The sequence below is a fragment of the Anser brachyrhynchus genome (genome assembly GCF_964034855.1).
Source record: "Anser brachyrhynchus genome assembly, chromosome: Z".
Lineage (NCBI taxonomy): Eukaryota > Metazoa > Chordata > Aves > Anseriformes > Anatidae > Anser > Anser brachyrhynchus.
The window spans coordinates 14157387-14185311 of record NC_137697.1 but is presented as its reverse complement, the minus strand read 5'-3'; the positions used below and the strand labels follow the sequence as shown (position 1 = coordinate 14185311).

General features: G+C 40.6%; 1 protein-coding gene and 2 long non-coding RNA genes across 5 annotated transcripts in view; 2 read left to right on the top strand and 1 right to left on the bottom strand.

Annotated features, from left to right (window-relative positions):
* Window positions 1–266: 266 nt before the first annotated feature.
* On the top strand, window positions 267–12900 carry LOC308185338. 2 transcript variants are annotated; one of them, XR_013943307.1, is made up of 4 exons: window positions 267–402; window positions 6403–6589; window positions 8086–8180; window positions 8291–12900. It is a non-coding gene; the product is annotated as an uncharacterized lncRNA (long non-coding RNA). The 2 variants fall into 2 exon arrangements; XR_013943308.1 differs by having other exon boundaries at window positions 8086–12900.
* LOC308185339 lies at window positions 866–23069 on the bottom strand. The gene is made up of 5 exons (XR_013943309.1): window positions 19574–23069; window positions 17177–17336; window positions 16319–16432; window positions 6357–6564; window positions 866–4070 (listed from the first exon to the last, which is right to left on the bottom strand). It is a non-coding gene; the product is annotated as an uncharacterized lncRNA (long non-coding RNA).
* LOC308185337 (chondroitin sulfate proteoglycan 4-like) overlaps window positions 18653–27925 on the top strand; it is a 38470-nt gene continuing 29197 nt past the window's right edge. Inside the window, exons 1-2 of one of the 2 annotated variants that reach the window (XM_080573303.1) lie at window positions 18653–19324; window positions 27481–27644. In XM_080573303.1, coding sequence (XP_080429429.1) covers window positions 19243–19324; window positions 27481–27644 — 246 coding nt within the window. In that variant the 5' untranslated portion in view covers window positions 18653–19242. Of the gene's footprint in view, window positions 19325–24549; window positions 26660–27480; window positions 27645–27925 lie in introns of those variants that run through there. The other variant, XM_080573304.1, reaches the window with a different exon arrangement.

Below are 27925 nucleotides of genomic sequence, written 5' to 3'. Positions count from 1 at the left end.
AATTAAAAAAAATAACAACAAATATCTCCAGAGAGATAATAAAAATACCCAAATCACAGACCATGTAGATATATAACAAAGTACAATCTAGTCTCACCATCTTGGTGGCAACGGCTCCTGAGGTAGCTAGCAGAAAACAAGAACCACAGAGCAACAACAACAAAATGGTCAGTGACTCAGAGAAATGATGCAACCTTTCCCTTCCTCTCTGCTGAGGACTGGGCCCAAATACCAACCCCAAACATTCAGTCCTGGAGGAACGAAGAGCCTGAAACTTCTTGGATGAAATGTAATTCCGACTTCCTTCCGTCCTGTCTGGAACTTAAATAGAAGATCTAGATTCCTATCTTAAACCCTTACCGAGGAAGGAAGAACTGTGTTAAAACTCTGAGCGTTCAGAGGGTGAGTAACTGCGGATATGACAACTGAATATGGAATTTCATTCATTTGTAAAACATTTTAATGGGGTCCATCTTCACCACGTCGATCAGCTCTGATGGCAGGTTAAAGGACACTTCAACTGTATGAAGCAAATGCTAAGCCACAGTTTTATGCAGACCACGCTATTGCTCAACCATAGCTAGGCCATTGAACTAAGTAGAAATCTGAACAGGTGCTAATAAAAGGGCAATATGCTGGAGAAAGTAAAAGGAGAACCCATTTAGAGGTCTCCGTGTGTCTCTCCAAGCAAACAAGGTCTTCAAGTGTGATATAAAAGAGAAGGAGGTGAGCTTGCTGGTGCATGTGGGAGTTCCTCTGTCAGTGGTGAGTTTTACTTAGGATGGAAGGAACTTCATTTGTGGGAATGCATGCTTTTATGGTTTGAGTGATAAATGTGCTTGGAGAACAAACACAGATAGGAAGCTTTGTTGTGGATTTCTTCATAATTTTATTTTATTTTATTTTTTTTTCTAGTGGGAATTTCCAGAAAGAAAAAGGTTTCTTTTGCTCAGGTTGTGAAATCTTAAACTGATGCTGCTGGGAGGGAATATGTCTGAAACAAACTGAAACAAATTGTTTTCAAGGCCTGGAATTACAGAAGATAAAATGTCACAACTAGAATAACCTTTTAACCTGAGATTTCTTAGAATTTCCTCATCCGTGAAGTGGCCAGATAACACTTGGCTGAGTTTACAGACGAGGACAAATTCACAGCAATCCAGTAGAAGCAGGACTGTGCTCTTAATGTGCTTATAGAAAATTTTACAGAGCCTTTTGCATTACTTAGACTTCTGGAGAGAGTAAAAGTGAGTGTTTAAAGAATTTGGATAAAATCTACAGGTGATCTAGAAGTTAAATACTCTGAAAGGAGACAGCAATGTACTTAAAAAAAGTCATGTAACATGGATTTTTCTTCTGATTTTATCACGTACAGCTTTTGTTGGCTGATCCTTAGTAGTTCGCAGTGCTAGCAGCAGTAGTGAAGGAACATAATGGTGTCTGTCACTTAAAGCAGAGCTGTAAGCAGCAAACATGATGAATCTGCAGACACTAATAGGATACGGACATGTAGCCTTGATTGAGAGATTTTGCTCTAAATCTTACAAGACAATTTCTCAGAAAGATGCTACTTACCAAGACATGAACCAAAAATATAAAACTTTGAGGTTTTGGTAGTGAACCTGAATAGCTACTGGGTTGCTTGTGATATTCCTTGAATGACTTCTCAAAAGAATCTGCTGGCCAAAGCCAGCAGATCTATCTGTCCCTCGGTGGTCTTGCTTGTGTGGGTTCTGTGGGAGATGCTGCCATTTTGCCTCTTACCACAATATTTCTACAATCATTTCAAGGAAAAAAAAATCTAAACTTTCCAAACTCTGGTTTGATATTAAATTTCTTGGTTGCTCTGCTATAACTCTGTATTGCAAAATCAAGATACTACACAAAGGTCACTGGATAGGAGTGCAACACAGGTCCACAGAGACAGAAATAAAAGTAGGATAGCCAAAAACTGTGAAAAAAGATTTAAGATTTATGTGTTAGATATGTGTTACTACCCTGGTTATTATGCTGATGCCTTTTGACATGCTAGTGAATATAATTTATACACTACCTTTCTGTAGAAAGTAAATGGGCTCTCCACAAATGAAATCTTCGTTTATCTATGAAGAAAAGAAATTGGCAAAGCATCTTGAAAAACACATTTTTTGGCCACATTTGCTAGTATTTGCTGAAAGAACTCTAGATTTTTGAATTACTTCTGTATCTGCACACGACCTGTATTATCTCTTCAAAGGACATAAATGCAAAACTTTCAAGGTTGTCTTCATAAACTTTTGAACCTCTTTGGCTCCTAAAAGGGAACACGATCACAAAAGAATTTTTAAGAATTATTGGAAGCATTTGTCAGAATAGGAGACTCAGTAAGAAGGAACAACAACCAGTCACTGGTGCTCTGGAAAGATCCAAGCCCAGTTCACAATTCCACACTGCTAGTATTTGTGAGACCTCCAATACGATACCCGAGGAGTGTGATTAATGTCGTGTGCCTGTTTATTTTTCCCCTGAGAACCTGAAAGGGTAAAAAAAAGATCACAACTAAACAAAAGCATATCAATAACAGGAAACTGTTGGTGAGAAATACCCCGATCTTCCTGTAAATTCACGTCACCACATTCCCCAGGGACAAAGGTGCGTGAACAGCATGGTAAATAATTATGATTTAATATGAGGCCTTGCAATGCTGTTTACAGTTGAACAACAAAAAGGAATTGTTTCTCAAGGCGCAAAATAAGCAAATAATAGAAACACATATCAATATAATCAGGAAATGATGATGTTATGTCTGGGTCAGCTGCTGAAAACAGATTGCAATCTATCAAAGTATCAACCTGATATCTCCATGCAGCCCACAGAGAAACATCAGGGATGGGAGAGAGTCTTTCCCTCTTCTGCATGCCACTCATGTTACTTTGATCCAGTTATGGAGGTGCAGGAGACTGGCTTCTTGCAGAAGGCTCTCCATAGCTATTTGCACTTGCTGATGTTTAGGGACATCACTAGGGAATTTGATATATTTGTTGACAGCATCTGAAAGGATTTGTTGCATTTCATATTACAAAACTGAAAATAAAACACTTTATGTTAAGTGAGGAGGAGAGATTGTAAGGAATAGTAACAGCTGGTCTCTTTCAGGAAGATTATGTTGTTGAATATAGCCAGCAAATAGAAGAAAATCTCATTGCAGAAACATCACAGTGAATTTCAACAGAAAGGAGTGAAGCTTCTTAGTTCCTCATTAAAAATACATTTTAGTGAGAAATATAAAAAGCACATAGGATGTCAGTTTGCAGCAATTTTTCCCTACAGAAATATTTTTAGGGATGCCAAGGCAAAATCAGCTATGCAAAACCCAAACAGAGCAATGAGTCTTGAACAGAAGACTAACATTTTTAGTAGAAGGCTTAAAGCATTTAAAAATGCATTCAATCCTTAGTTACAGATACATAATTCCAGACTATGCTCGTCAGATTTTAAAGTTAAGCAGGGTCAGGTCAGGTCAAAGCCTGAATGTGAAAATATCAAGAATTTTCTTAGTGTTGTCTGAAATAGCACCAGTGACTGTGGAAGACTTTTCTCCGTCACTCAGGGCTGAAATAAAGCATCAACACTTGCATCCTGTTAAGTACCAGCTTCTGGGACTTATAGACATTCCCTAAAGCTCCCAGTGATGGACAAGTATTTGAAGACTTTTTTTATTTATTTATTTTTTTTTTGCCTTTATCCATGCTATTATCTTCAGAAGTATTTTGGTGCTTAGCACCTATGTAAGTGTCAGCTCCTGCTGAATGAATCAGCGCATCAGCACAACTGCCATGAATAGGATGTCTAGGAAATAAGCAACAAGCTTTGCACAGCCTCCTTGAATTACACCATATGCTTTATCATACTCACTGCACATTGAAGCTGATGTTGATTTTGTTTGGATTGTGCCTGCTTGCCATCCCAAGCAGATGATTTTTACACTGTTGTCAGGATAATGCCAATCATCTTAACAGATGCTCGTGCTTTTATCTGTGCTCTGCATCACATTCCTCCGAGAGAAGGCTGCCAGCAACAAACAGGTTTTTCTGAAAGTACATAAGGGAACAATGGACAATAGGAGCTGTTTTATACCACTGGGTATAAACAAGAACAAAACCCAGTTCACATGCAATGAAAAACACGATTTATCAAGATGTAAGTTGGTGGCTGGTAGGCTGCAGATGACTTTCAGGATCTGACAAATCACTGGAGCAGGCTGCAGACATCCAGTTTGTTAAAAAAGTCACTGCTGGGGCTGGATGGAGCTATCTGTGTGTTTTAGGTTGATTCTCTAAACAGCCTTGGAATAAAAAAAAGCAGATGATTTCTATTCTTTTAGAAAATTCAAAATGCGTCATTTAAAAATTTTCCATATTAAACATTTCAAATGTTCTTTTGAAATGACACTTCAAGACACTTCTCCGTTCTCCAAATACTGGACTAGGAAAAGGATATTGGTTTAAAAGAAATTAACGGTGGCTAGCAGATAAGCCGTCTTCCCCCTCTAAGGCAGGCAGGATGCTTAGAAAGTATATAACGATCAAGAGAAAACATCTCTATCCTCTCCATACCTCAAATGCTTTCATCTCCTCCCTCCCCAGCTGCCTTCCTGTGAGCTTCCAGGCCCCAGTCCCAGGGCTTGGTGGAAGACATGGCTGGATAGAGGAGAAAGAGAGGAAAGGAAGTGCTTTTCAGAGCTGGTTGGGAAAGGGAGGTGGTGTTGGCAACAGAGGTGTTATTTTTGGCTTTTGAGTTCTTAAAAGTATTCTTTCAATTGATTATTTGTCATGATCAAAAACCAAAGCTGAAAGTCATGCTTAAGGTCAAGCTCAGCTAAATGCAATTAAAAATGTTTTAAAGCTGCCTGTTATCCCTTCTGCCCCCGAGAAACAAGAACTTAGTGCTGCTGTGGTAAACGAAGTCTGCAAACTCATCTGCTTGGTATTTAGGAAAAATGCTTCAAAATCCTTATGCTATAAGCAGACCAACTCTATTTCATCATCCTTACATTTTTTTTTCAAGGTAGACCCAAAACATTTTTCCTCATTTTTTTACTTATTTAGTCCCTGAATTGAAAAACCAAACAGTTCACACCATTCTGCAAGCATTTGTGGAAGAAACAAATACTTTAGAGCAAACTGCTTCTTTGACTGTTTTTAGTGTTTTTCAGAAAATCATTAACAAAGAGAGATAAACTATTTCAAGTTAAGCATTATTCTCCAGTAGTGGAAAAACAATGTGACAACCCTGCATGCTTCCTATGAATTTCTTAAAGCACCTAGTGAACAACACCTAGGTATCAAACCAGCCCTGAGAACTAGAAAGGACAGCATATATTTTCTGATTTACATCTGTAGAAGTCAAGATGAGGAGAAGAGGGGAATGAGTCATCAGAAAAACTAGGAATGAATCACATACATGTTGGTAAATGGATGGTATATAATACCCTTAGATTTTGATCTTTTGCCAAGAGCTGTAGGTAGTAGATCCTGGAACACACCAAAATATTTGCAGACAAATGTGGTCAAATATCCCAGCTTGCTGTGCCTATATCTCAACAAACGCAAGTTTGTAAAAGTTACTCATAAAATATTGTCTCAGTATTTCTTACCCCTTTTTCATGTTACTCTTCCTGTTGCTTGTAATATTAACAAGACAAAGAGAAAATGAAAAATGAAAATGAAGAGCTCTCTCTTTTCTATTTCTATTCTTTTTCTATTTTCTATCTGTAATTTGACTTAGCACTACTAGAAAAAAATAAGAATTAAACCCCAGAATGCTATGTTATTCAGTTAGCTCTCTGGATCAAACCTTTGCCACCATGGTAACACGTGGCAACACCAACACAGATGCTCCGATGGGATAAATCAGCATTGCTGCATTTGCTGGAGCAAAACTCAGTCAGTTTCTGTCTCTACTGGCCTTGGGGTCCTGTTAGTCTGATGCACAAGTTCTGCAAGGAAAAGCAAATCACTGTAGAGTTCAAATGCCAGTGATTAATTATTGGACTTTTTTTCACGAGTCTAGATGATTCCCACAGCATCTCCATTCATATTTACAAAGATTTCTTTGCATGATACTGCTTTGATGCCTGCCACATCCATGCTGGCTTGTGCATATCTTCACTAGTCAGTTACCAGTTACTCTAATTTTAAAAGCAGAAATACTGGATGACTTTGTGGTGTCTTTGACAAACTGCAAGTTTAGTACAAGTTCTTCCACTGAAAATTAACATAGGAGGGAGGTGTTAAACTGTCAAAATACCACAATTGCTTCATCTGGCCATCCGAAACAGCAGCAGCCAGGGAATATTAAGTTCCAAGACGTCATACCCTTTGGTTTCGATGTGTACAACTCCTAACGCCATTCTCTCAGCAGGTGAAAAGATTGCCTGGGTTTTGAAAACAACTGAGCACACAGCAGTTTGATTTGGAGCTGGAAGGAGCTGGTGGACGCTCAACACTTCAGGGAAAAAGGGCTGGAAGCGCTAAGGAAATTCTTCCTTCTGCTGGACGATAGGGAGCTCAAGCCTTGCAGGCCCTGCATGGTGGTATTGTCAAAAGAGGTGAATAATAGAATAAGTACATTTCCCTTTGTTTTTCTTTTCTCTTGAGTGCTACTACACAGGTGTGGGAATATCATACAGAGAAGATTATATATCAGGGAAAGGAATGCTCTCACTGGGTCTTTTTTTGAAGTCACATTGCATTTAGAGGCTTCTGAGCAGTTGCAAAATACAGCCCCAACTCTGCCCGTACTGGTAAAATCCCTATTTGACTATCAGGTGGAGGATTAAAACTACCTCGGTGAGTAAAACCAAATGTTATGAACATTTTTACAATAGATGGATTCTGATGGTCAAAACAGCAGGTACTCATGAAGTCAAAGAAACTTGGACTGCTATGATCCATAGGGATTCCCTTTCCTACTTCTAATTATTTTCATTGGATCACATGGCTAAAAGCTGTGGCTTTTTTTTTTTTTTTAATTAAAAAAAAGCCTCCACACCATATTTGAGGGAAAAATGACTATCTGCAACATAACACTATTCAAATGTCAGCTATCAAATGACTAATTCTGTTTTTTCCATATGAAAAACCACATTCACACAAAGGAAGGCAACCAATTGCTTTCTTTCAAAACTCTTCACTCTTTAAGAATTACAAAAATATCTCACTTGATCTATCAAGCATTTTATTTTATGAGCATCAGTTTTATAGTCCTGAAACGGAGTCAGAAGCGGTTTGGAAAAAATTACTCAGACCTGTAAAATGCAGAGCAGTGGGGGGTTGGATTCTGCTCTTGTTGTCAGTGGATTTTGAATAGTGGGATTTGACTGGATTCAGTGGTGCCACACGAGTACAAGCGAGGAGGGAGTCAGGCAGTCTTCATGGGCAGTCTACTCTGTAGGAACCACCCACACAAGGAGTTAGGCTTGAGAAGTCCTTGCAGGGATCATATTAGATTTGGCTGACCTCTGCCACTGTTAATGGGAAAATTGGGACGATACTGGGAAAACAAAACTTGTTCTAGTTTTGGGACATTTTGGTCAATATCTGCCTCAAAGGGGTCTCACTGGCAGCACAAGATCAACCCTGCCAGAAGAAGCAACCTTGTCTCCAGAAAATTGCACAGCTGTGTGCTGAGAACACAGAGCTGAGAAGAGCGCAGTGGAGATGCATGTCTATTTTCCTCATATCCTGGGCAAAAAAGTGTAAGGAAGCCAAAATAAACCAGACATGCTGTGCTTAAAAGTTAAAGTATTTGCAGAAGAAGCATGGCTGGAGTATGCTAAAATAAAAAGTTTTGTTCTTCTACACAAAAAATAGAGCTTCAGAAAATCAAACTTCATGGGCAATGTGAAGAAGAGCGGACATACTTTCCCTGCTTTCGAAGGGAGACAGGACTGTGACTGCCTAGGAAATAATTATAAACTGCCTATGAAATAATTATAAACTCTCTGTATTACCCCAGCCATAAAGAAGATGCTGATAGACAGTAGAAATAAATGATCAGTGAAACCTCTTCTGTTTTCTCTTCTTTCCTGTACCTACATCACAGCCACACACATATCTAGTACCTTCAAAGCAGACAGGAATGAAGGTAAGGAAGGAAACAAGGAAGCAAGCAAAGAGGAAAAGCAAGGAAGCAAGCAAGTAAGAAATTCTTTCACTTCTGCTCCTTTTTCCACTTTTTTTTTTTTTCATTTTCTTGTCAACAACTCTTTCTCTTTATTTTCTTACCCACCACCCACAACCCTTTCCAGACCTCCCTGATTCCTGCAGAAGTTGGACCGACCACGAGCACCCAGGCTCTCTCTGTTTTGAAACAATTCATCTCTGGTTGCTTGTGACTCCCGTGGTGCTGATGTGAAGAATCTTTTAATTTGAAACTGTCTCAGGTAGTGGACATATTTTCAAACCTGCCTGGGTACAGTTCAGGATGTAGTGCTGGCAGTCGGCTCATCTGGCCCTATTTCTGTTCTCAGCGCTAACTCAGGTCCACTTGCCGTCCAGAGTGCTGCTGGGTCTCCAGGCTTCTGTTTCAGCCAGCATATCAATAGGTTGCTCTGGCTGGGAGGACCATACCTAGTGCTTAGCTTGTCACTGCAAGTTTGGAGATCTCGTTTAAAACAAGGACAGAAGTTTTACTAATGCTGATGGTGCTGCTGATGGGTTGAGCACGGCTGGAAAGTGTGGAAAAGTCTTCTGAGATGAGAGCTATCATTTCTGAACTACTGAAGAGAAAAGCAACCCCTGTCTTCATAGGACCTTGGAGGACTAGCTGAAGAACAGCAGGACCACACAGATCTGAGATGACCAGTAAAAGATGAAAGGAATAACTAAATATCATACTATTTGATCAATATTTTGCATTGAAAGGCATTGCAGATTCATCCTACCATCACCTCTGATCAGACAGGGTTTGCACTCACATTTCCTTTTATACAAGCAGTCCTTCGTGAACACAAACGGGTGATTTGGCTATGGCAGCTCTCAAGGGTGAAACCTGATGTCTCTCAGAAGAACTTTTTGCCATACATTGTTTTGTGCCAAACTCTCCTAGCTGAATAACAGCAAGGGAACAAGCTTCCATCAGGGATCAGCCTAAAGCAGATGCACAGAATGGCATGTGACCAGACTCAGTTGGAAAAAAACAGAAGAACAGTGTTACTGATACTGGAGCAGATGCAGCCCCTACCTGAATGGGTGGCTGGGCAGGCGTGTAGGAAATGTGGGACTATGTGCACTGACACTGGGGCGGGTGATTGTTAGGTTTATCGACCGCTTACACACAAGGTGGCTAAGGAATTAAAAGTCCAGTGTATCTCCTATAGCAGTCTACAGGTATACTACCTCAAGATATTCCATAAAATGGAGTAGGTACCATTGCCACCATTTACAGATGTGAAAGTCTGTGCTTATCCAAAACTGTAACTCATGCTGGTTTCAGAGTATGTCTTTCTCCCTCCCAGCTCCCACAGGGCCACCCAAACCACTAAAACATTCCTCAGTCGTAACAGTGCAGAGTGAACTGGCTCCCATTCAGATGGTCTGGACAGTGGGGTGGGATACAATAACCGGGCTGCTTCCAAAGTGTAATCTCAGGGTTGAATACCACACACCAGAACGAAGTGTTCACAGCGGGTTTATTAGGGCACTGAAGGATCTGCCAGACAGGATGAGTCAAACATGCTTGAAGTGTTAAGAGGTGGCTTTAAAAACTGATCTCCTCCTTCTTAAGGAAATTAAGGGATTAAAAATTAAAACAATCTTGTTCTTTTCTGTACGAGGAACTGACCTGGCTGGGAAACACCGAGAAACCTGAATGGATGACAAGTTAGCCACAGAGTGACAAAAACTGAAACTGTGAAAGGACTTGTCCCTCCATCCTGCAAAATCTCTAGCTGTTTGGAATCAGCTTTTACTGGTGACCATGTCACCTCAAGACCTGCCATATCTCCCTGTTTGTGTGTGTACAAGATTCAGACTTTCTGGATTAAATCCCAGCCCTGTCAATCTCAATGAAAATGCTTTTCCTGGTGTTAGGAGACCTTCAGTTCAGTCCTATTGTTTGTTTTCCCACTCAAGGACATCCATCTCTGAGTTTGTAGCGTCTACTTGATCAAAGGTGTTAATTTAACCTTCTTTTTGATGTTCTTCTTATCTCTTCTTCAGTCAAAGTCCTTCCTGTACTTTCCCGGATCCTCTCACCTGCTCCCAAACACCTTGGCACCGAGCCACCAGCCCAACCTTCAAATCCCACTCTTCCAAGTTCACTTCTGTGGCAAACCTAAACATATATAAAAAAACATTGCACAAACATATCCCCAACATATCCAAAACCTAGATACTGTTCTAGATACTGTCCACTTTGCAACTCAGTCCCCCACACCTCATTTCAGTCTACCATTTTACTATTTTACTATTCCCTGACCCACTGGGCTACAGTTGTTTCTCAACTGCTTACCAGAGCACTTCGGATATCCAAGGCAAATAAATGTTTATGATGAAGTGACAAAGGAGAACTGGCAGAGTCCTTGAGAAAAAATTGCAGTGAGGCAACTTGTTTTGGTATGGCAAAAAACTAACAGCAAGGCTTTGAAAATGCATGTGAAATAAACGGTGATGTCCAAACATTAAGGAATAAAGAGGCACAATAGTGCACATGATGCACTGCGTACTAAACAGGTTCCAAGTTCCTACAAAAAGTGTGCTAAATCCTACCACGGCACAAGGCCAACACCAGTCCCCGCGGTGCTTCACACATCCAGCTTTGGGAAGCATGGTTGTAGTCTGGCAATTCCTATCAGGCTGAACTGCCGTGGAGAGATGGCTGTCAGCACAGAGAGAGAAAACTGCAGCCTCCGGATAGGAGAGAGATGACAGCCATCAGGGTGATAACGGCAAGGGTATGGGGAGCCAAATTTACGAGAGGAGGTTAGGTGAGCTAGGCTTGCTCAGCCAGGCTGAGAGAAACCACTGCTCTCTACAAATACATTGAGGAAAGGTCTCAACACCAAGGGGCTGGTAACTGTTCTGATGAAAAAGTAGTGTTGGCAGAAGTGAGATACCAGCTGCCCGTAAGGAACTTAAAATCAGAAGTTTCCAGACCATGAAGATAACCATGTCATGTGGCAGTTTTGTAGAGGGGGAGTCAGGCTTGGGACAGGGATGAGACCAAGCCATCTGAATGTTTTTAAGATAGAGCTCAATAAGTGAAAAACAGAGATTATTACATGAGGTAATGTCTGCAGTAGTTGGGATTGGGATTTAATGATCCAGGTGGTCCTTTCCATCCTATGCTGTTATGCTTCCACAGCCAACACTATTCTGTACCCATGGCCAACAGAAAAAAGAGCGCATTACTTCCAATGCAAGTGCTTTAAAAGAGCAAAACAGTCAAAATTGTGAGGACTGTGAAAATACCTAGCATGAGTCAGAGATAATTTAGCAAGCCCAGCAGCACTTGTGTAAAATGGATGCACGACAGGAATCCAATTCAGATGTAAAAGCTACTATCAACGGAGGGTATTGATTTACAGGAAGAGACAGCTTTCTGCATAGTAATGGTGTGAACCTACTACAGCTGCAATTTGGTAAGTAATTTCAAAAGCAAAGCCATACAAAATACATTTGCAAATGCACTTTTTAAAATAGGCAACAAGAATTGGAGCCATGCAAGCATGAGAGCATAATGGTTGTAAAGACAGCACTCATTTCCAACGATGTTAAAAGCAGCACATGCAAAGGCACCAGATGTTTAGACAGGATAACAATGATGCTGAGGACAATTCTCACTAATCTATGATTCACATGGCGAAAGAAAGATATATTCCCATTATTGGAAGAATCTGGATTGTTTGCACAGGCAAATGAGAAAAACAGGTCAGTATAGATGAATATAAATGATTTTCCTAGAGAGTAAGGGTCTGACTGAAGATGTATGAGTTACAAACAACAAAGTTATTGATCAATCGGAGTAGCATAAAAAACCTTCAGAAACCAAAAAGATTAGTAAAACTGTAGAAATCAGTGAAGCAAAGTGCATCAGAAAAGAAAACAAACAAAAAAAAAACAACTTAAAAGGCAACCTGTATGAAAGGTTCTCTCAGTTTCACTACTTCTATTCAGTATTCTGATACATGTTGCTTGTAAATGGGCTGCTGCAGTGTCTGATCCCTAGGTAGTCACTAAATCAGCCATGCCACGGAATTAGATGATGTTTTTCTCTAAAACCTAAGAACTTAATTTCCTCAGATGTCCTGAGGGAGTCCACGTGCCACTGCCCTGGAACTGAGGCCCTCCCTGGGGATTTGCTTCTCTCTTCCAGCGTGCTGAAGCCAGGGGAATGAAAGCATTTTCTTCAGCACCATCCCCTCAAGCTCCTCTCCCTCCTTTGACCTGCACAAAGGCTGAATTCTAGTCGTCTCCCTGTGCTAAGATAATTTGCATAGTTTTGCTGTAGTTATTTTTCTGTTTTTCCTTTGTTGGACTTCTGGCTGACCGCAGGTTGTTTTGCTTTGGCAGACAGGGGTGAAGACCTTGTTCAAGACTCCCAGTTCCGAGAGATTCCCTCTGGGGAAACTTCTGGAGTCAGAAGCTTTACACAGGTTCCCTCAAAAGAAATGACCTGAGAGTTGCATATGGATCTGCAAAGGAGAGGACGCTCAACTACAACACTTAACACTGAACTTGGGGCAAATAAATATTTTCTTTACGCCAGTGTGACTGTTCAGACTCTTGCACTTATGTCTGTAACTATCTGAGATAAAGAAACACATCTCCACATACTGAAACTGAACAAACAAGAAAAATAACACAAATTAAGGATGCTGCATCATTCAGTGCACTGAATGAATTCCCACATCTGTTTTAATAATCACAGATTTTTTAATAACACTTATTATGCAAACTAATATATTCATTAGTATATCTTGTAAATTAAGGAAATGTGTTGCTAAGAAATGATTAGAGGTTGTGCTCAAAATCAAAATAAAAAGAAGGCAGTTTTAAGCTGCTGTTTTTAAAATAACTCTGGGTGGGCAGATTCTTATGCCTAATTAATTTGAGCTGGTACCCCAAAATTCAGCTGACATCACTAACACCCTCTGATAGCACTACCAGATTTTCTAAGGACCTGATTTTGGGAACCAGCAGGCTGGGTGGGCTGTGATGATCTAAAGATGTTCTGTCCAAACACAGTATCCGGTGTCCCAAAAGAAAGGCACCAAACACATGTACCTTTTCCTGTTAACTCCTGAATGGCCTCCACTCCAAAGCTGCCTATAGGTCACACTCTGGCTCTTGGAGTTTCTTCAGGATTGTCAGGAGAGCATCCCCAACCCTTACCACAGGGGTGAAACCGCTACAGTACCCAGCCATTGCAATTAATCTGGCACTATGGTTGATCTTTCACTAGAAGAGACCACATATAGAGCACCCTGTGTTTGCTAACACATATCCTGTGGGGATTAAAGCAGAGTCTACACCATAGCAGCCTCATAATACAAACTCATGCGTCTTCATGACATGTTTTTTCTAAAACTGTGGTGTGCCGTCAGGAGGTGCGTCTTTCAGTGGGGCAGTGAAGCAGCCATGATAGCTGAAGCACAAACATGAGGAGAGCAGGTCCATCACACAGCCTGTGCACACGGATGCAAACTGATTACTTGGGCCTTATTATGCACAGGGAAAAAACGAGGAGGAGGAGAATGCCTAGGCCCACACCCCATGATTAGCTAAAGAGAGAGAAAGCACAGCAGCAGGCCTAGTAGGTGGCTGTGATTTTCCTCTTGCCCTTGTAACGTTACTACATCTCTTTTGGGCTGACCACATGAACAGTCCAGGGAGGGCTACCATTGAGAACTTCTCAATGGCACACCATTGCTGTGCAACGGGCACTGCTGCCCACCAGTGTCATCCCAACAACTTCTTGTCTGTGTCCTGCAACAGCAAAACCCCTTCCTCCTGGTAGCAGCTGCAGCCTCCTGTACTGAGCCTCTCATGTTGTGCCAGTCTGGCTGAACCAGAGGAGTATTTTTGTTTTCTGGATGATCTATTATGGAACGCACCTTCAAATCTCTCTAATAGAGCTCAGTCAACATCAGGAGAGGAGCAAGACCTGAGCTCTCACTCTGTGATGTCTTGGAAAGGGCAGGGATTGTATGGAGAATACCTGAAGCAGGCTAAGAAATCTTGGTTTGAGGCATGAGCCACCAAGGGGAAGAAAGGCCAACACTACCCTCTTCCTTTGTACAGAACACAGCTTATTGCCTTGCTTTAGGCTATCTCACTGGCACAGGATGAACTTTCATTCTGAGCTGCTGAGGACAGCCAGTCCTGGGCGCACACAAGTTTCTCTTTCAGACACCTAAAACAGAATTTTTAAAGTTGCTGAAGTGGTTTAGGAACATGCATGGATCAGCATCCCACAGTAACCTGTGCTCCCAATTCACCTATGCAGTTCTTGGAAAATTATATTTATTATAAATATGTAACCTGATCTTCAAGGTAAATAAGAGTTCAGTTGTCCAGCTTGAAAATTTACATGGTCTAACTTCCGTAGGATCACAAGATAATGAGGGATCACAAGAAGAGCACAGATTTTGTAGAGAGATTTTGTATCTCTGGTAAGACAATTCACAGAAAAAAAATCTAAGAGACTCTTTTACTACATTTTGAACGGTGACTTTAAATATTCTCTTTGCTGGAAAAATAACATCCTTATTAACAATGCCCTTTTTAAAATTCACTTGGCTTGGTAAAGAATCATTGGAAAACTTGGAATTTAGAATTTGAATACCATTTTATCCCACTTGAATCGAATGACCTCTTCATTTTTCCAAGAAGCTGTATTTTTAAGAAGCAACGTTTTTATTTATAAGGTACTATTTAATTAAGAAATTGTTACAGGAATAAGATTATCTTGCAGCCTCAGGACTCCCTCTAGTGTCTTTACAGCCAAGCTCCTTATGGAACTGCATGGACCACTGGAGTTTTGTGTCTGTTTTTGATGACTACGGAGCATACATCAGTAACTTCTCATTTGCGTCTAACTTGCCTAGAAGCTTCAGTCCACTGTGTTGACCCTTCACTCAGAAAATCCAAGTGAATATTTGACACCTGATACAGTATTAAATTAAAATTAAGACTGAAATAAATAAATAAATAAGCCATTTTAATGCAATAAATTATTCATTTTCCACTGTTTTTTTTCTAAAGATTATTAATTTCTTCTGTTTAGCTGGAAATCTTTAAGTTATTAGGACAGGACATCTCCTAACTGCTTGCAGGCAGCATTCAATCTTTCCCATCAGAATAATTAATATTTGTCTTCTCAGTGTTTGTTATAATTACACTACTGTCATATCAGCATAAATTAACCAAAACCAAAGAAAACTGATATAATTTTTTTCAAAATGTGGGGACAGTTTTGGCTTCTGAAATTGGTTGAAAACCTATGAGGACCCTAAGAAAGTCTTGGCTGCAGCAACAATTTGCAAAGAGTACTGTTCGTTGAAAATTGAATAGAAACGAATTTCTAAAGTAGTTTCTGGTATGACATGAAACTGCTTTCTTCTCGGTAAAATCTTTATCCAACCAAATCCAATAGAAAGAAATTGATGTGCAGGGTATTATAGAGCTCAGTGATACCATGCATTCTGCTTTAACCAATAGACTGATTGACTGTCACCTGCAAGCAAGCTTATCTTCATTATTAATAGGAAAGAATCTATTTACTAGCTGGAAAATTTTTCATATTTTCACAGAAATATTCCACATGGAGGTCAAGACTACAGGATATTCAGTTGGCATACAGGAACAATCCTACAGAGGAGGATGAATAAACAGAAAACAGAAAAAATTACATACTGGATTTCTGCCTGTCTGACTGCATGACCAGGAATTTTGTTTAGGGAGCAAGTCCTGTTACACTTTGAAGACATAAGAAATCCTTCAGTAATAAATGCCAAAGATGATAAAAACAAAACAAACAAACAAAAACCCAAACCAAACCAACAAACCAAACCAACAAACAAAAATAAATAAATAAATAAAAGTTTTTCAGGAACTGCAGGTATAAGGCTTAAAATCAAAGAATTCAGATTTACATTTCTTAAAAAAACCCACAAGTCTCACTGAAAGCAAGTAGGACTTTGGGTTGGAAACTCCTGAAGGACTTAAGAAAATGTGGCTTAAAGCTATAGGTCACTTGGGCCATTGTCAGAATGTGGCCTTTCTTTTCTCAGAAGTCTCTTAATACTTGTTTTGCATGGCATGGAAATACCTGCCTGAGTCACGGCATCACAGGACAGCAGAGGTTGGAAGGCACCTCTGGAGGCTATCTTGTCCGATTCCTCTTCTCAAAGTAGGGTCACCTACATCAGGTTTTTCAGGGCTGTGTCCTGCAAAGTTTTGAACATCACTAAGGATGGAGTCTCTCCGGGAGACCTGTTCCAGCGTTTGACCACCCTCAATGTGAGAAAGATTCTTGTATTTAAATGGAATTTCTATTATTTTTTTTCCATTGTCTTTTATCTTTCCACTGGACACTGCTAAGTCTGGCTCCTTATTCTGCACACACTCTTATCAGATATTTGTACCCATTGATGAGATTCCCACTGAGCCTTCTCTTCTCCAGGCTGAACTTTCTCATATGTCAGAGTGGATTACTTTTCTTTGGACAAGAAGTAATGTCATAATGAGCATACTAAAAAATATTAATTTAATGACAAAATTAGTTCAATGATTGCTGAGTTACTTCATAGAGGTACAGACAACATTAACTGACTGAGTACATTTTTGTGACTATATCAGTGTAACTACAATGTGGAATAGACTTTAAATCGTATATACCTTAAAACAAATGTATCATGTCCTCCAATTTCATCCTATGACATGAATCAGAAAGTATTTAGAAATAATGTCTAGTTCTACACCTCCGCATGTACAGGATACTGCCATTTACCTGTCTCTTGCCTCTCATCCAAATGTCTTGCTCAGCACTACCTTTCCCCTAACATGGTTAGAGAAGACAAATACTCCTAACTGGGGATACATTGTCATACCTGTGCAACACATGGTCAGTGCAAAAGCAATTTTTTTCCCAAGGTTTTCCATCAGGAGCACAGAGTTTCACTGCCACACACCTTCAGGCCTGCTTTTCCAGCTTCAGTCACATTATGGATCTTTATTCCATGCTATATCCTTTTTGCTTTTGACCTTCTTGTTCGCATCTTGGAATCTCTTGATACTTTTTTAATATTTCCTTCTCAAAGTTTGCATAAAACTTCTTCTTAGAGCACCAGTCTGAAAAGAATGAAGTTTATCAGGTCTCTGCCTTTGAGATTTTTAATAAATCTGTTAAATAATATCTGGGTGAAGATCACTCCCTATGATTTCCCACTGGACATGGCTTTCCCCCAAGTACATTATTCTAAAATTGTGAAGACAGCAAAGCCTGCCAAAAATTGCTGAGGAAAATCTAGACTAAATGATGACTACAAACCTCAAAGGAAGAGAGGAACCAGACGGCTGACCCAGAAGAGATTCATTCCATCACAACTTTTCTTATTTCTGCAGCCTTGGAATATTATCTAGGTTACTTATTCTGCTTATTTAGTGTAAGATTTCATCTCACAAATTCCAGTTCTATGTGTAAGTGGAGTAACAAGTTAAAAAAACAACTGACCTGTTGAGACACATTAGAAAGCACCCTGCCAGCTGATTATATCAGAGAAAATTTTATGACTGCAAGGCTGTTCCTGGCATGGATGATGTATGCAACTGAGGGTATGTCTGCATATTTGAATTAAGTATGATAAGTGGCTTATACACAAGTAGTTCAAATATGCTCTTAAAAAAAAATTTAAACTAGAACCTTGTGCTTTCAAGTACATGGCACCATTGATAAGGTGCAAAATGCAGAATTTCCTCTGTCTAGTTTAAGTTCTGTACAGCTTATAATCATTTTACTTTGCTTTGTCTACTTGCTATATATTTATTCGACAATAAAACATGACTTACTTCTTTATGCAAGTATGATTGTAGTTACGTACCATATCTGGTACAAAAAGAATTAGTAAGAAAGCTGTATATAAGCTGTATAATACTTCTTGTTTCACGATTATAAAAGGCAATAGTATTTGCAAGGTTACAAGTACAACATACCTCGAGTACTTGCTTCTATTCTTTGAAGGGACTTTAAAGGCACTGTGATGTGCTGTTTATTACCTGTTATATGTCCATTTCAGACTTCTTTTCCTTGTATGTATATAGCACCCTCACTAGAGTATTCGATCAGTGTACAGTTTAATTTATTTATACCTAAATAATTTTCTGAAGTACAAAAACCATAGTTTATCAATTTTAGACGTGAGGATCCGAGTCATACAGTGCCACCAGAAATTAGCAATCCAAAACTAAATTTTTGAAACAAAAACATAAAAATTACAGGTGAAATGTTTACTGACCCACATGGTGTGCTTAAGACAACTCACCTACAGCACAAGGCATGTGTGTGCCATCCATTCCCAGGACTGTCAGTTAATCATTCCCAGGTCTGTGGTTAATGGGTCGCATATCCTGAGTTAAAGCTGGTTAAAGCTGGAGAACCAAAGGGGCCTAAAGGTTGGACCTGGTGACTGGGGACATGGTTTAGTGGGTGACATTGACATTGGCGGAAGGGTGATGGTTGAAACAGTTGATCTTGAAGGTCTTTTCCAACCTTAATGATTCTATGATCTTGTTAGGAATGATCTGGAGGGGACACCAGAACAGATCTTTGGAAACGTGTGAGGACAAGGCCACATTTGGGAGTGGTGACCACCAGTGGCCCCTTCCAGCCCGAGTGATGCGGTGATGGTGGCAGACTTTAAGTGTTTGCTTAGTGTTAGAACACAATAAAAACAGCGAGTGCTCTGCACAGGGCTTCACATCCTTCTCCTCCTGTGCTCAGCTGGAACAACCGGGGAACCGCCGGCAAGCCCTGCAACGCGTCCCGGGCGCTTGAAGGGAAAGAAAACTATGGAAATAAAGCGCGAGGAGCCACCCGTATTTCGGAGGACGCCCCGGGGCCGGCCCTCCACCCGCACGGTGCCGCCCCCGCCGTGTTTCTGTAGCGGGAGGCGGGACTGGGTGCAGGGGGAGGGCGGCGAGCTCCGGGCCGGGCCCCCGGTTCCTCAGGGCGGCCGGTGGTGCCCGGCCGGTCAGCGGCATGGCGGGCGGGCCCAGCGCCCCGCTGCTGGCGGCGCTGCTGCTGCTGCTGCTGCTGGCCGGCGGCCGGCCGGCCCTCGCAGGTAGGGGCTGCCGCCATGTCGCGGGGAGCCGCCGGGCTCCGGGCAGGCCGGCACGGCGCTGGCTGACGGGGAGGGGCGCGGTGGGGCTTCGTCTGCGGGAGAGGAGCCCCCATGGAGGGGCACCCCACGGGGGTCAAGGCTCGGGGGCTGGGTCCGGGGATCGCCCCGCCGCAGCTGCCGCTGCGGCGGGGCGATCCCCGGACCCAGCCCCCGGCGTGTGAGGCCTGCGGTGGGAGCAGCCGGGCTTACCTGGCAGTAGGCGTGCAAAAATACCTTTGTTTTCGACAGCAGGCGTTTTGGGGGGGGAAGGGGGAAGGCGTCTCTGTAAAGGGGAGGCCGAGCCTGTCAGCTGAGGTGTGATTCTCTTTTCGCCTGCTGCAGGGTTGATGCTGGGACCGGACAGAGTCCCAGAGTCTTTTTAATAAAAACAAATACCAAACAACTGGCATGAAATTCTTTTTTTAAGAATCGTGAGTATGACTGGAATTATGTGCCATGAGAAAAGCTCTAAGGCATGTGCAAAGATATGCCCTGTGGTTCCTCTCCCCGTTTTGGCTTGCAAAAAGCCTTGATGTTCATTACCAACCAGTGACAATGGGTGCTGGTTTTTGACATCCAAATAGAACTTACGTCTGGCTTCCCACACATGCCAAGGGCCTGCCACTCTTCCTGATGGTGGTGCAAGATCAGGTGCTACTCTAGAGCTGTCACCAAAACCACTGGCACAGCCAAAAACTTAAGTTTGAAATTTCTTTGTTTTCATCTTCAAGTGAACTATAATTACAGCATCAAGGAATCATAATCAAATTTACTATTTAAATATCCGCTTAAATATTTGACCAGTAAGCAGTTCTGGAATCGACCTGTCTGGTATCCTTTGCAATCCCATGCGACATGAACTAGTTGCTGTAACTCCCTTTCCTTAAAAATTAGAAGTGTCTCAGTGTCCATGATTGTACTGTGAATGTTTTCTCTAGATCAGTAGACTAGCCAGGAAATAACGCCTAATGTTTAATTGTAACTTTAAAAAAACAATCTTCAGTTCTTCAGAGATTGATCAAGGCTTATTTGGTAATCTTAAAGGATTAACTTCAGATGTTACAAATGAAATATGCCTCTCTTGTCTTTTTGCAAGAGAATTTCAATGTATGTTGTTCTAAACAGTGTTCTTACAGGTTTTATGGACAAGAAGCGTGTATGCAGAGTAGGGAGGATATTTTATTGCTCATGGCAGTGTCTCTGAGCTATCACAGATGTCTGGGAGATCAGATTGCCACTAAAATTTCTCTAGTGCTGGTAGCATTGTCATAAATGTCATGGTCTGAGGGTTTCATCAATGATTTTGCTGGCAGGAATATTAGGCCAACCAGTATGGTTTTGCAAACAGTACTTTGAGAGGCTGACAAACCACTTCATGCCTCATTGTTGCGGTAAGAGCCGTCCGTGCCTTGCATTCCGGGCAGTGCACGGTAAATCCAGAGCTGGAGAAAACATTTCCAGATTGCAAGGTAGGATGTCAGAATCACAGCCTGCTGCTTGTGCTAGCCCAAGTGCAGCAGCGTAGGATGCTTCAGTGGAGCTGTCATGCTGAGCTCCACCATCCCATGTGGGCTGGCATCTGTACCAGGGCAGAGTGTCAAAATCCAGCTCTTGTCTCTTTACTACAGTTGCTGCTATAACTGTAGCCATACTCAGAGACAGAGAGATTCTTGTCCCAGAGATCTTAGAGTGGAATTGAAAAACAATTGAAGGCTGGAAGGAAAACAAAGCACTAACGACTATTAGGCAGTAAATTGAAATTAGGCGTTAAGTGGTTCGCACAATTTTTTGGTATGTTTCTTTGATGGAACCAGAAATTAACATTACCTTTGTTCATTTGATGTTCACTGCTTTAACTATAGGACTGTCTTTTATCTGTAAATCTGGTGTGTGAAGCACATGTGGATGCAACACAGGGATGTGTCTTACTGTGTACGTTTGGCATTACATGCAAGTATCAGAGGCTTACAGACTCTTATTAGCATTTAATTTACCCACAAAATCTCACTGTAAATCCAACAGTGATAAAGTGTGAATCAACCCTGAGAATTCACTTCAACATTATGGTCACATTACCTGTAAATGGCTTTCCCAGCAAATCTGGCAGTCCTTTTCCAAGTCCATTCTTCCTGTGCCCCTAAAGTGCTGTCGATGTCATCTGCTACTAGCTTGAATAAGAAATGAAAGAAGTAGTATTTTTCCATTATGAAGTATCCTTTGGCTCTCTGTTTTCTTTCTGTCATTCTGCTGCATTATTTCTTCTGTTTGTCCTCATAGCAAAATTTCATTAACCAAACTCCTGTTATATGAAGTATCGGGACTGTGTGTTGGAGAATGTAGTTTAGACTGTGTGATCTGGGAAGAGGCACTTCCAACATTAACCCAACAGTCCCAAGCCATGGTATTTGTAAGTATCAGAATGTCTTCTGCTTTCAGGTCTTTAATAAATGCATCCTCCAAAGTGCAGTTTGACAGCTTCTGTTTTTTTTCCTTTTTTTTATTTTTTTCCTCCTGATTAATATTTTGATCACCCCCAGGCTGCTTGTGCAGGTGTGATCTTTGCATACCATTCAAGTGGAGCAGAACACAAGCATTTTAATAATGAAATATGTTTGTACTTTTTAGACACGGTACCATGAAAGTGTTTAGGCAACCTTGCTAAAGAGAGAAGGAAGCAATGAATATCTCCATGTAATTTAGTCATCAGGCATATTTGGAAGAAGCGCACCTGAATTCTGACAGACTAAAGTTTAAATCCCCTTCACCCTGTTTAGAACAAGGTTTTTAACCAGTTTCCCACCAAAGTTTTGTGAGCAAGCCATATGACATAAGATATTCAGTGGTGCTGATAGTGTTTTTCAATCTCACCAGTTGATTTAGATCATATCTATGATGTAGTAAGTACTTAGTTAAAAATGGAATATTTTAAATATGGTTCCGTCCAGCTGTAGGGTAAAATGAAGAAGACAGGAGTGTATTTTTAATTGTGAAGATAGGTTTCGTGATTATTTTTCCAGGTGATCACTAGTGAGTGCTGCTGAATCAGGCTCGAAGGAGGTTCGCATTTTCCTCTCCCTGCAAGAGAGAGAGGCATTGAGATTCACTGTAAAAGACAGTGTTATCATCAACATCAGATTACACCTGCGTAAGGTTATTATTCACTTCATCGGGCTAATGATGTTCTGGTTAGTATTCTTAAGCCCGTTCAATCTAGTTTTAATGGGCAGACACACTAACGATAAGTTTTTCTAGCATGAGGCCAAGTTTCAATCAGGAATGTGAGAAAAATCAGCTACTGATCTGATTCTTCTTCATTACTTATCAGAAGCAAAAAGCAAATGTGAAATTACTAAAAGTATTTGCTGTCGATTTTTATTTTTCCAACTTGTAGTTTGAGTGAGCTTTGAATAACCAGAACTGACCTAGAATAGTAGCATCATTTAGTTTGGAAAAAACCTCTAAGATCATCTAGTCCAACCTTTAACTTAGCACTGCCAACTCCACCACTAAACCATGTCACTAAGCACCACATCTGCACATTTTTTGAAGACCTCCGGGGATGGCGACTCAACTGCTTCCCTGGGCAGCCTGTTCTAATGCCTCACAACCCTTTCAGTGAAAACATTTGTCCTAATATCCAACCTAAACCTCCCCTAGTGCAACTTAAGGCCATTTCCTCTTGTCTTATTACTGTGCAGCTCTTGAGAACTCCATGAAACCTATAGTTTACTGTAGTGGTACTTTCTTTTACTATTTGTATTATATTTTAAAAAAAATAGTGATTTTTATCACTGATGTACTATAAAGTATATGTAAACCTTTCCAAAAGTTGCAAGAAAATGTTAGTCATGCTTGTGAATGTTAGTGAGAATATTCTGCCTGAAAGGATTATTTTTTAGTGAAGATTGCTTCATCTAACAAACGCTTCACTTTATCCTAATTTATCATTTTTTCACATCACTCAGCAGGTGTATAATTCAAAAGGTTTAGTATAAATTACTAACTTCGAAATGTTTGTTTAATGGTGTTGGAGACCAATATTTATTTCTCTGAATTATTTTTATGTACTCTGATATTAGGCTTCTCCCATCATCACAGTGATTTCAAATTTACTAATGGCAGCTTCAAGGTGAAAGGAAGTATAACTGGATATGAAAATAAACACACGAATCACAAAATTTTGGAAAGGATGCTTGCAGCATGTGAATGAATCACTTCATCTCCGTTGTTCTGATAAATGGTTCTGGCTGTCTCAGCACAAGTGGAATATGCTAAAATATGCTATAAAATCTTGTGGGAGTAGAGTCAGTATTTTGGACATTACGGAATTCCCTTTGGAGAGGACGGACATCTCTTCTGGTGGTGCAGTAGCTGGATTCTCGGACCTGGATGTTAAGCTCTGTTACCTGGAAGCTAGAGAAGTTATTTGTTTTTGTGGGCCAACTTTAGGCATGTTTATAGTGCAGACCATGTGCAATACTTGCAGATGTATTTAATCCTTCATTCTGCTTTGTTTTGTTTTCTGGTGGAGGGCTATAAGAAGTTTCGGACATTAGATACATGGAATTTGGTACACCTTCTCCGAAAGCATCTTCCTTTTTAATGTCTTCACTTGTGCTGTGCAATCAGAAGAAGCAGAGCTTTTATAAGTTATTAATATCACAACAGCTTACATTTGGTATTAATAGGCTCTGAACACTTGCTTCCATCACTCAAATTCTATCCCAGGGTAGAGACTTCCTATTATATCTATGTGTAAGGTTGCATGCTGTTTTACCTCTAGCTTAGTAGAAAAAGGGTTGGGACCTGCAGAATGTACAACTAGCAGTTCAGCCTGCATCTAGGGATATTTGGTGTTTATCACATCTGTTGATACAACTCTGCAATCCAGTACCAGGAAGAAAAAACAAAACAGTAAGACATAGTAAGGCACCATTGTTTTTTATACCCTGCGTGCTGGTGCTGCCCATTCGCTTGCTCTCCCTTGCCAGGCCGTTGTGTTTTTTCACTGCCGTTTTTCTCATCTTAGTTACAGCAGAAGCACATTAGGACTAAAGGTGTCTCCATTGTTTACCTCAGTTGCGTCACTGAGGGCATTTAATGGGGCTTCAAGCTGTACTTTCATAAAGCCTGAAAGTATTTTTACCGATAACTCCTGAACACATTGAAGACAAAAACATGGTACAAGTACTCTCTTGTATGAAAAAGTTGTCTTTTTCTTTTCTGCCTGAAGATCAAATCATGTATTTCAAGATTTTCATACAAAAGGTGGCAGGGAAAGCATCTAAAAAATGCCACTCTTTTTCAACTGACGTGAATTTAAAAACCTCTGTGGCATGACTATAAAAGCCTTTTTGGGTTACAGGTCCAAGCCTAAGCCTTCTCTTACAACTTTCTTTGGGAAGAGAGGGTACAAGGGTACCAAGGAAGGGTATGGTTTTGATACGCAGAGCTTTAGCTGTTTTCTGCCAACAGTGGAGACTGAAAGGTGTTGAGCAGTGTGAAGCCTGCATTAAATTACTTCCAGTTACGAAGTGAACATTGGATTGTGATTCCAAGATCAGTTCTTCCTTATACATTGCTGAGAAGATGTGCCATTGAGTCTGAAATGAGAAATACAGAAAAATGTGGAAAAAATAGCATCTTTCACTTAGGTCTTTTGTCTTGATTTTGGTTTTGGATGTATGCGCACTGCACATGTAATAACTGTGTAGTGAGTTTGAGTTTGTTTCTTGTAGGTACATTTTGGAGGTTATTAGTTTTGGAAATGGAAAAGAGATGAGGCTTTGATTGCTTTGCTCAATGAGGAGAGAAACCAAGAGAAAAATAATTCAAAGTGTAGCTGAATTCAGTAATTTTTTTCAGCAGCAGAGAAAAGAAGCTGAGCAAAAGGTTAAAGAGCCAGCCTAATGGTTCCTCTAGGTAACAAGAGTGAAGACTCCCTTGCTCTGTGATTCTGAAGCCTTTTGCTGTGTCTGGCCTGGCTTCTTGTGTTTACTTCTAAGAAACGTTTTATGGATGGAGCTGGACAGGAATATTCAGTAAAATTACTTGAAACAAAATTCTCAAAACTTATGGTTTTCATATAAGTGTAACTTGTCATGATGGAAATATTAGGAAGGATTTGTAGCCCCTGTGTGGTTTTTCTAATCAGAGTTGGGAGTGTGCTCTAGTGAAGAAAGAAAGGAGATGGAGACCACAAATTCGCCAGTAACTCAGGTTGAGCAGATCTTTAAATTTGTGCCCCAAGTGATTTGACCTCTGTTTTTGAGGCCTTGTGTATCTGCGTTGGGAGATGCCAGTCTCTCTCCCTGGTAACTGGTGGCAGGATGCACAGGATAGGCACAGAGCTGCAGCAGGGGAGGTTCAGACTGGACATTAGGAGAAATTTCTTGACCTTGAGCGTGGTCAAACGCTGGAACAGGCTTCCTAGAGAGATGGCTGATGCCCCATGCCTGTCTGATTTCAGGACATGTCTGGACAATGCCCTCACCAATATGCTTTAACTTCTGGTTAGCCCTGAATTGGTCAGGCAGTTGGACTTGATGATCTTTGAGGGTTCCTTCCAACTGAACTGTTCTGTTATATTGTATATATAGTATATATAAATACCCGCAAGGGGAAATTATAGTTGAACTAGATCAAACTCTTACTCTCAGCTGCTTCCACCCTTCTTTTTCCCTTTGGGGCATGGATTGATATTGCAAAATGGGTTGTCTGCCCACGCAGTCCGAAGGAATTGTTTCCTGTATGATATGCTGAATGCATGTGTTACGGTGTCAAGGGAGCTTTCGGGGATGGTATTGCTGGTGAACTCCACCTATTTTCCATGGTGGTACAAGTGACATCAGATGGCTCGGGACATAATGTCCCCTTTTCTAAAACTGTGGCACCAGAGTCCTTTTGAGGTCACTCATAATGTGTTTTCAGCCAGAAATCATTCTAAAAGAGGAACTTGATTCCTATATTGTAATAACATGCTGCCTAGTTTGGTGGGTACTGAAGCAGAAATCACGCCAAGGCACAGTAGGTGGTCTTGGCCAAAGATCTCCTTTGGTGTTGGATCACTGCCTAGGCTGATGTTGAGTTTCCAGTCCCACCTTCAGTGATGGATTCTGATGCTGAACTGTTTTGTGAAAGGCAAAAGCTTTAGCTTACATTTATTTTTTTCTTTTTCAGGAAATGCAGTTTAAACACCAAAGTGTTGCCCAGTGTCACACTGAAAAATATTGTCTTTCTGCAACTTCATATCTAGTTATTCTAAATGGCACTGAGTGATAAGTTTTAGATTAAAAGGTAGGAAGAAGGGGTAAATTATATTTTGCATAGAAGAGAAGTTAACAGCTGAGCTCTGCAGGAGTTGCTCTTGCAGTTTGTGCCATTCAGTAATAAAGGAGATGGCAAAGGCAGTGAGTAGCCAAATGAGGAAGTTTACTGATATTACTGTTCTTCAAGACAGTAAAGAGGGGAGGAGAGAGTGAAGTATTGCAGGAGTTCTATACAAAACTGAGTGACTGGGCAACAGGGCAGCAGGGATGGTTGAAGGCTGCATATAGGAACCAAGAGAGCAAGCTAGGACTCTTCAACCTGAAAAGAGACAGATGAGAACGTCTGGAAGGATATGGTTCTGCAGGTGGCAGGAGACCTATGCGTCTTCTCATCAGAGGTGACAGAGGATTTCTCTGATAGAGACATAGGGAAACATCCTAAAGATGAAGATGTTTACATATGCCCAAAGAGAAACTAGATGAGTACTTCAGAGAGAAATCTTGTGGCAATTAGAAAACAGACGGACTGTGACAAGTTCATGAAAACACCTGAAATAAAAAATAATTGGAAACTAGGAGAGTATTTGAAGGAAAATGTTAAATATGCTTCTGCCATGATTCCCTGTGGTCATTGTTGGAGATATTATACTGGGCTATATTCAGTTCTTGTTCAAACTGGTATGGCCACTGGGCTCTTACCCAGTTGCTTGAACTGGGTGAATTTAATATATGAGGTCTATTTTTATACATATATAAATAAGTATATAGAGAGTTAATAAGAGTTTTTAATACATGTATAAAAGAAACTCTGCATGTGTGACTAAATCTGCTTGTTTTCCTTTCTTTTAGTATCATTTTATGGTGATAGCTTTGTGGCATTGAAGAAGGCAGAAACATCCTCACTGACAACCTTACAGTTGCGGTTTCGAACAAGCAAGCCACATGGAATGCTCTTTCTTGCAGCTGGGAAGACAGATTATTGTTTGATAGAGCTACAGTCAGGAAAGTTGCAGGTAAGATTTGTAGCTATGGTAAAAAAGAAATGCATAGCCTCTGTTGTTTAGTGTTTTCTTCAAGCTGTCGTCTCTAACAATTCTCAAAGCTTATGTTAAAAAGAGTGGAAATTTTTATAATATAATTGATAATTTCAAAACATGGTGTGTGTTTCTTACAATGATAATTATTAAAAAGCTAGTTATCTCTAGAAGATCTAAGATCAAGATCACTGTTCAATGCATGAGGTTCAGTAAGGACAAAATTTCAGATTTAATGCTGTTAGCATCTTAGATAATGT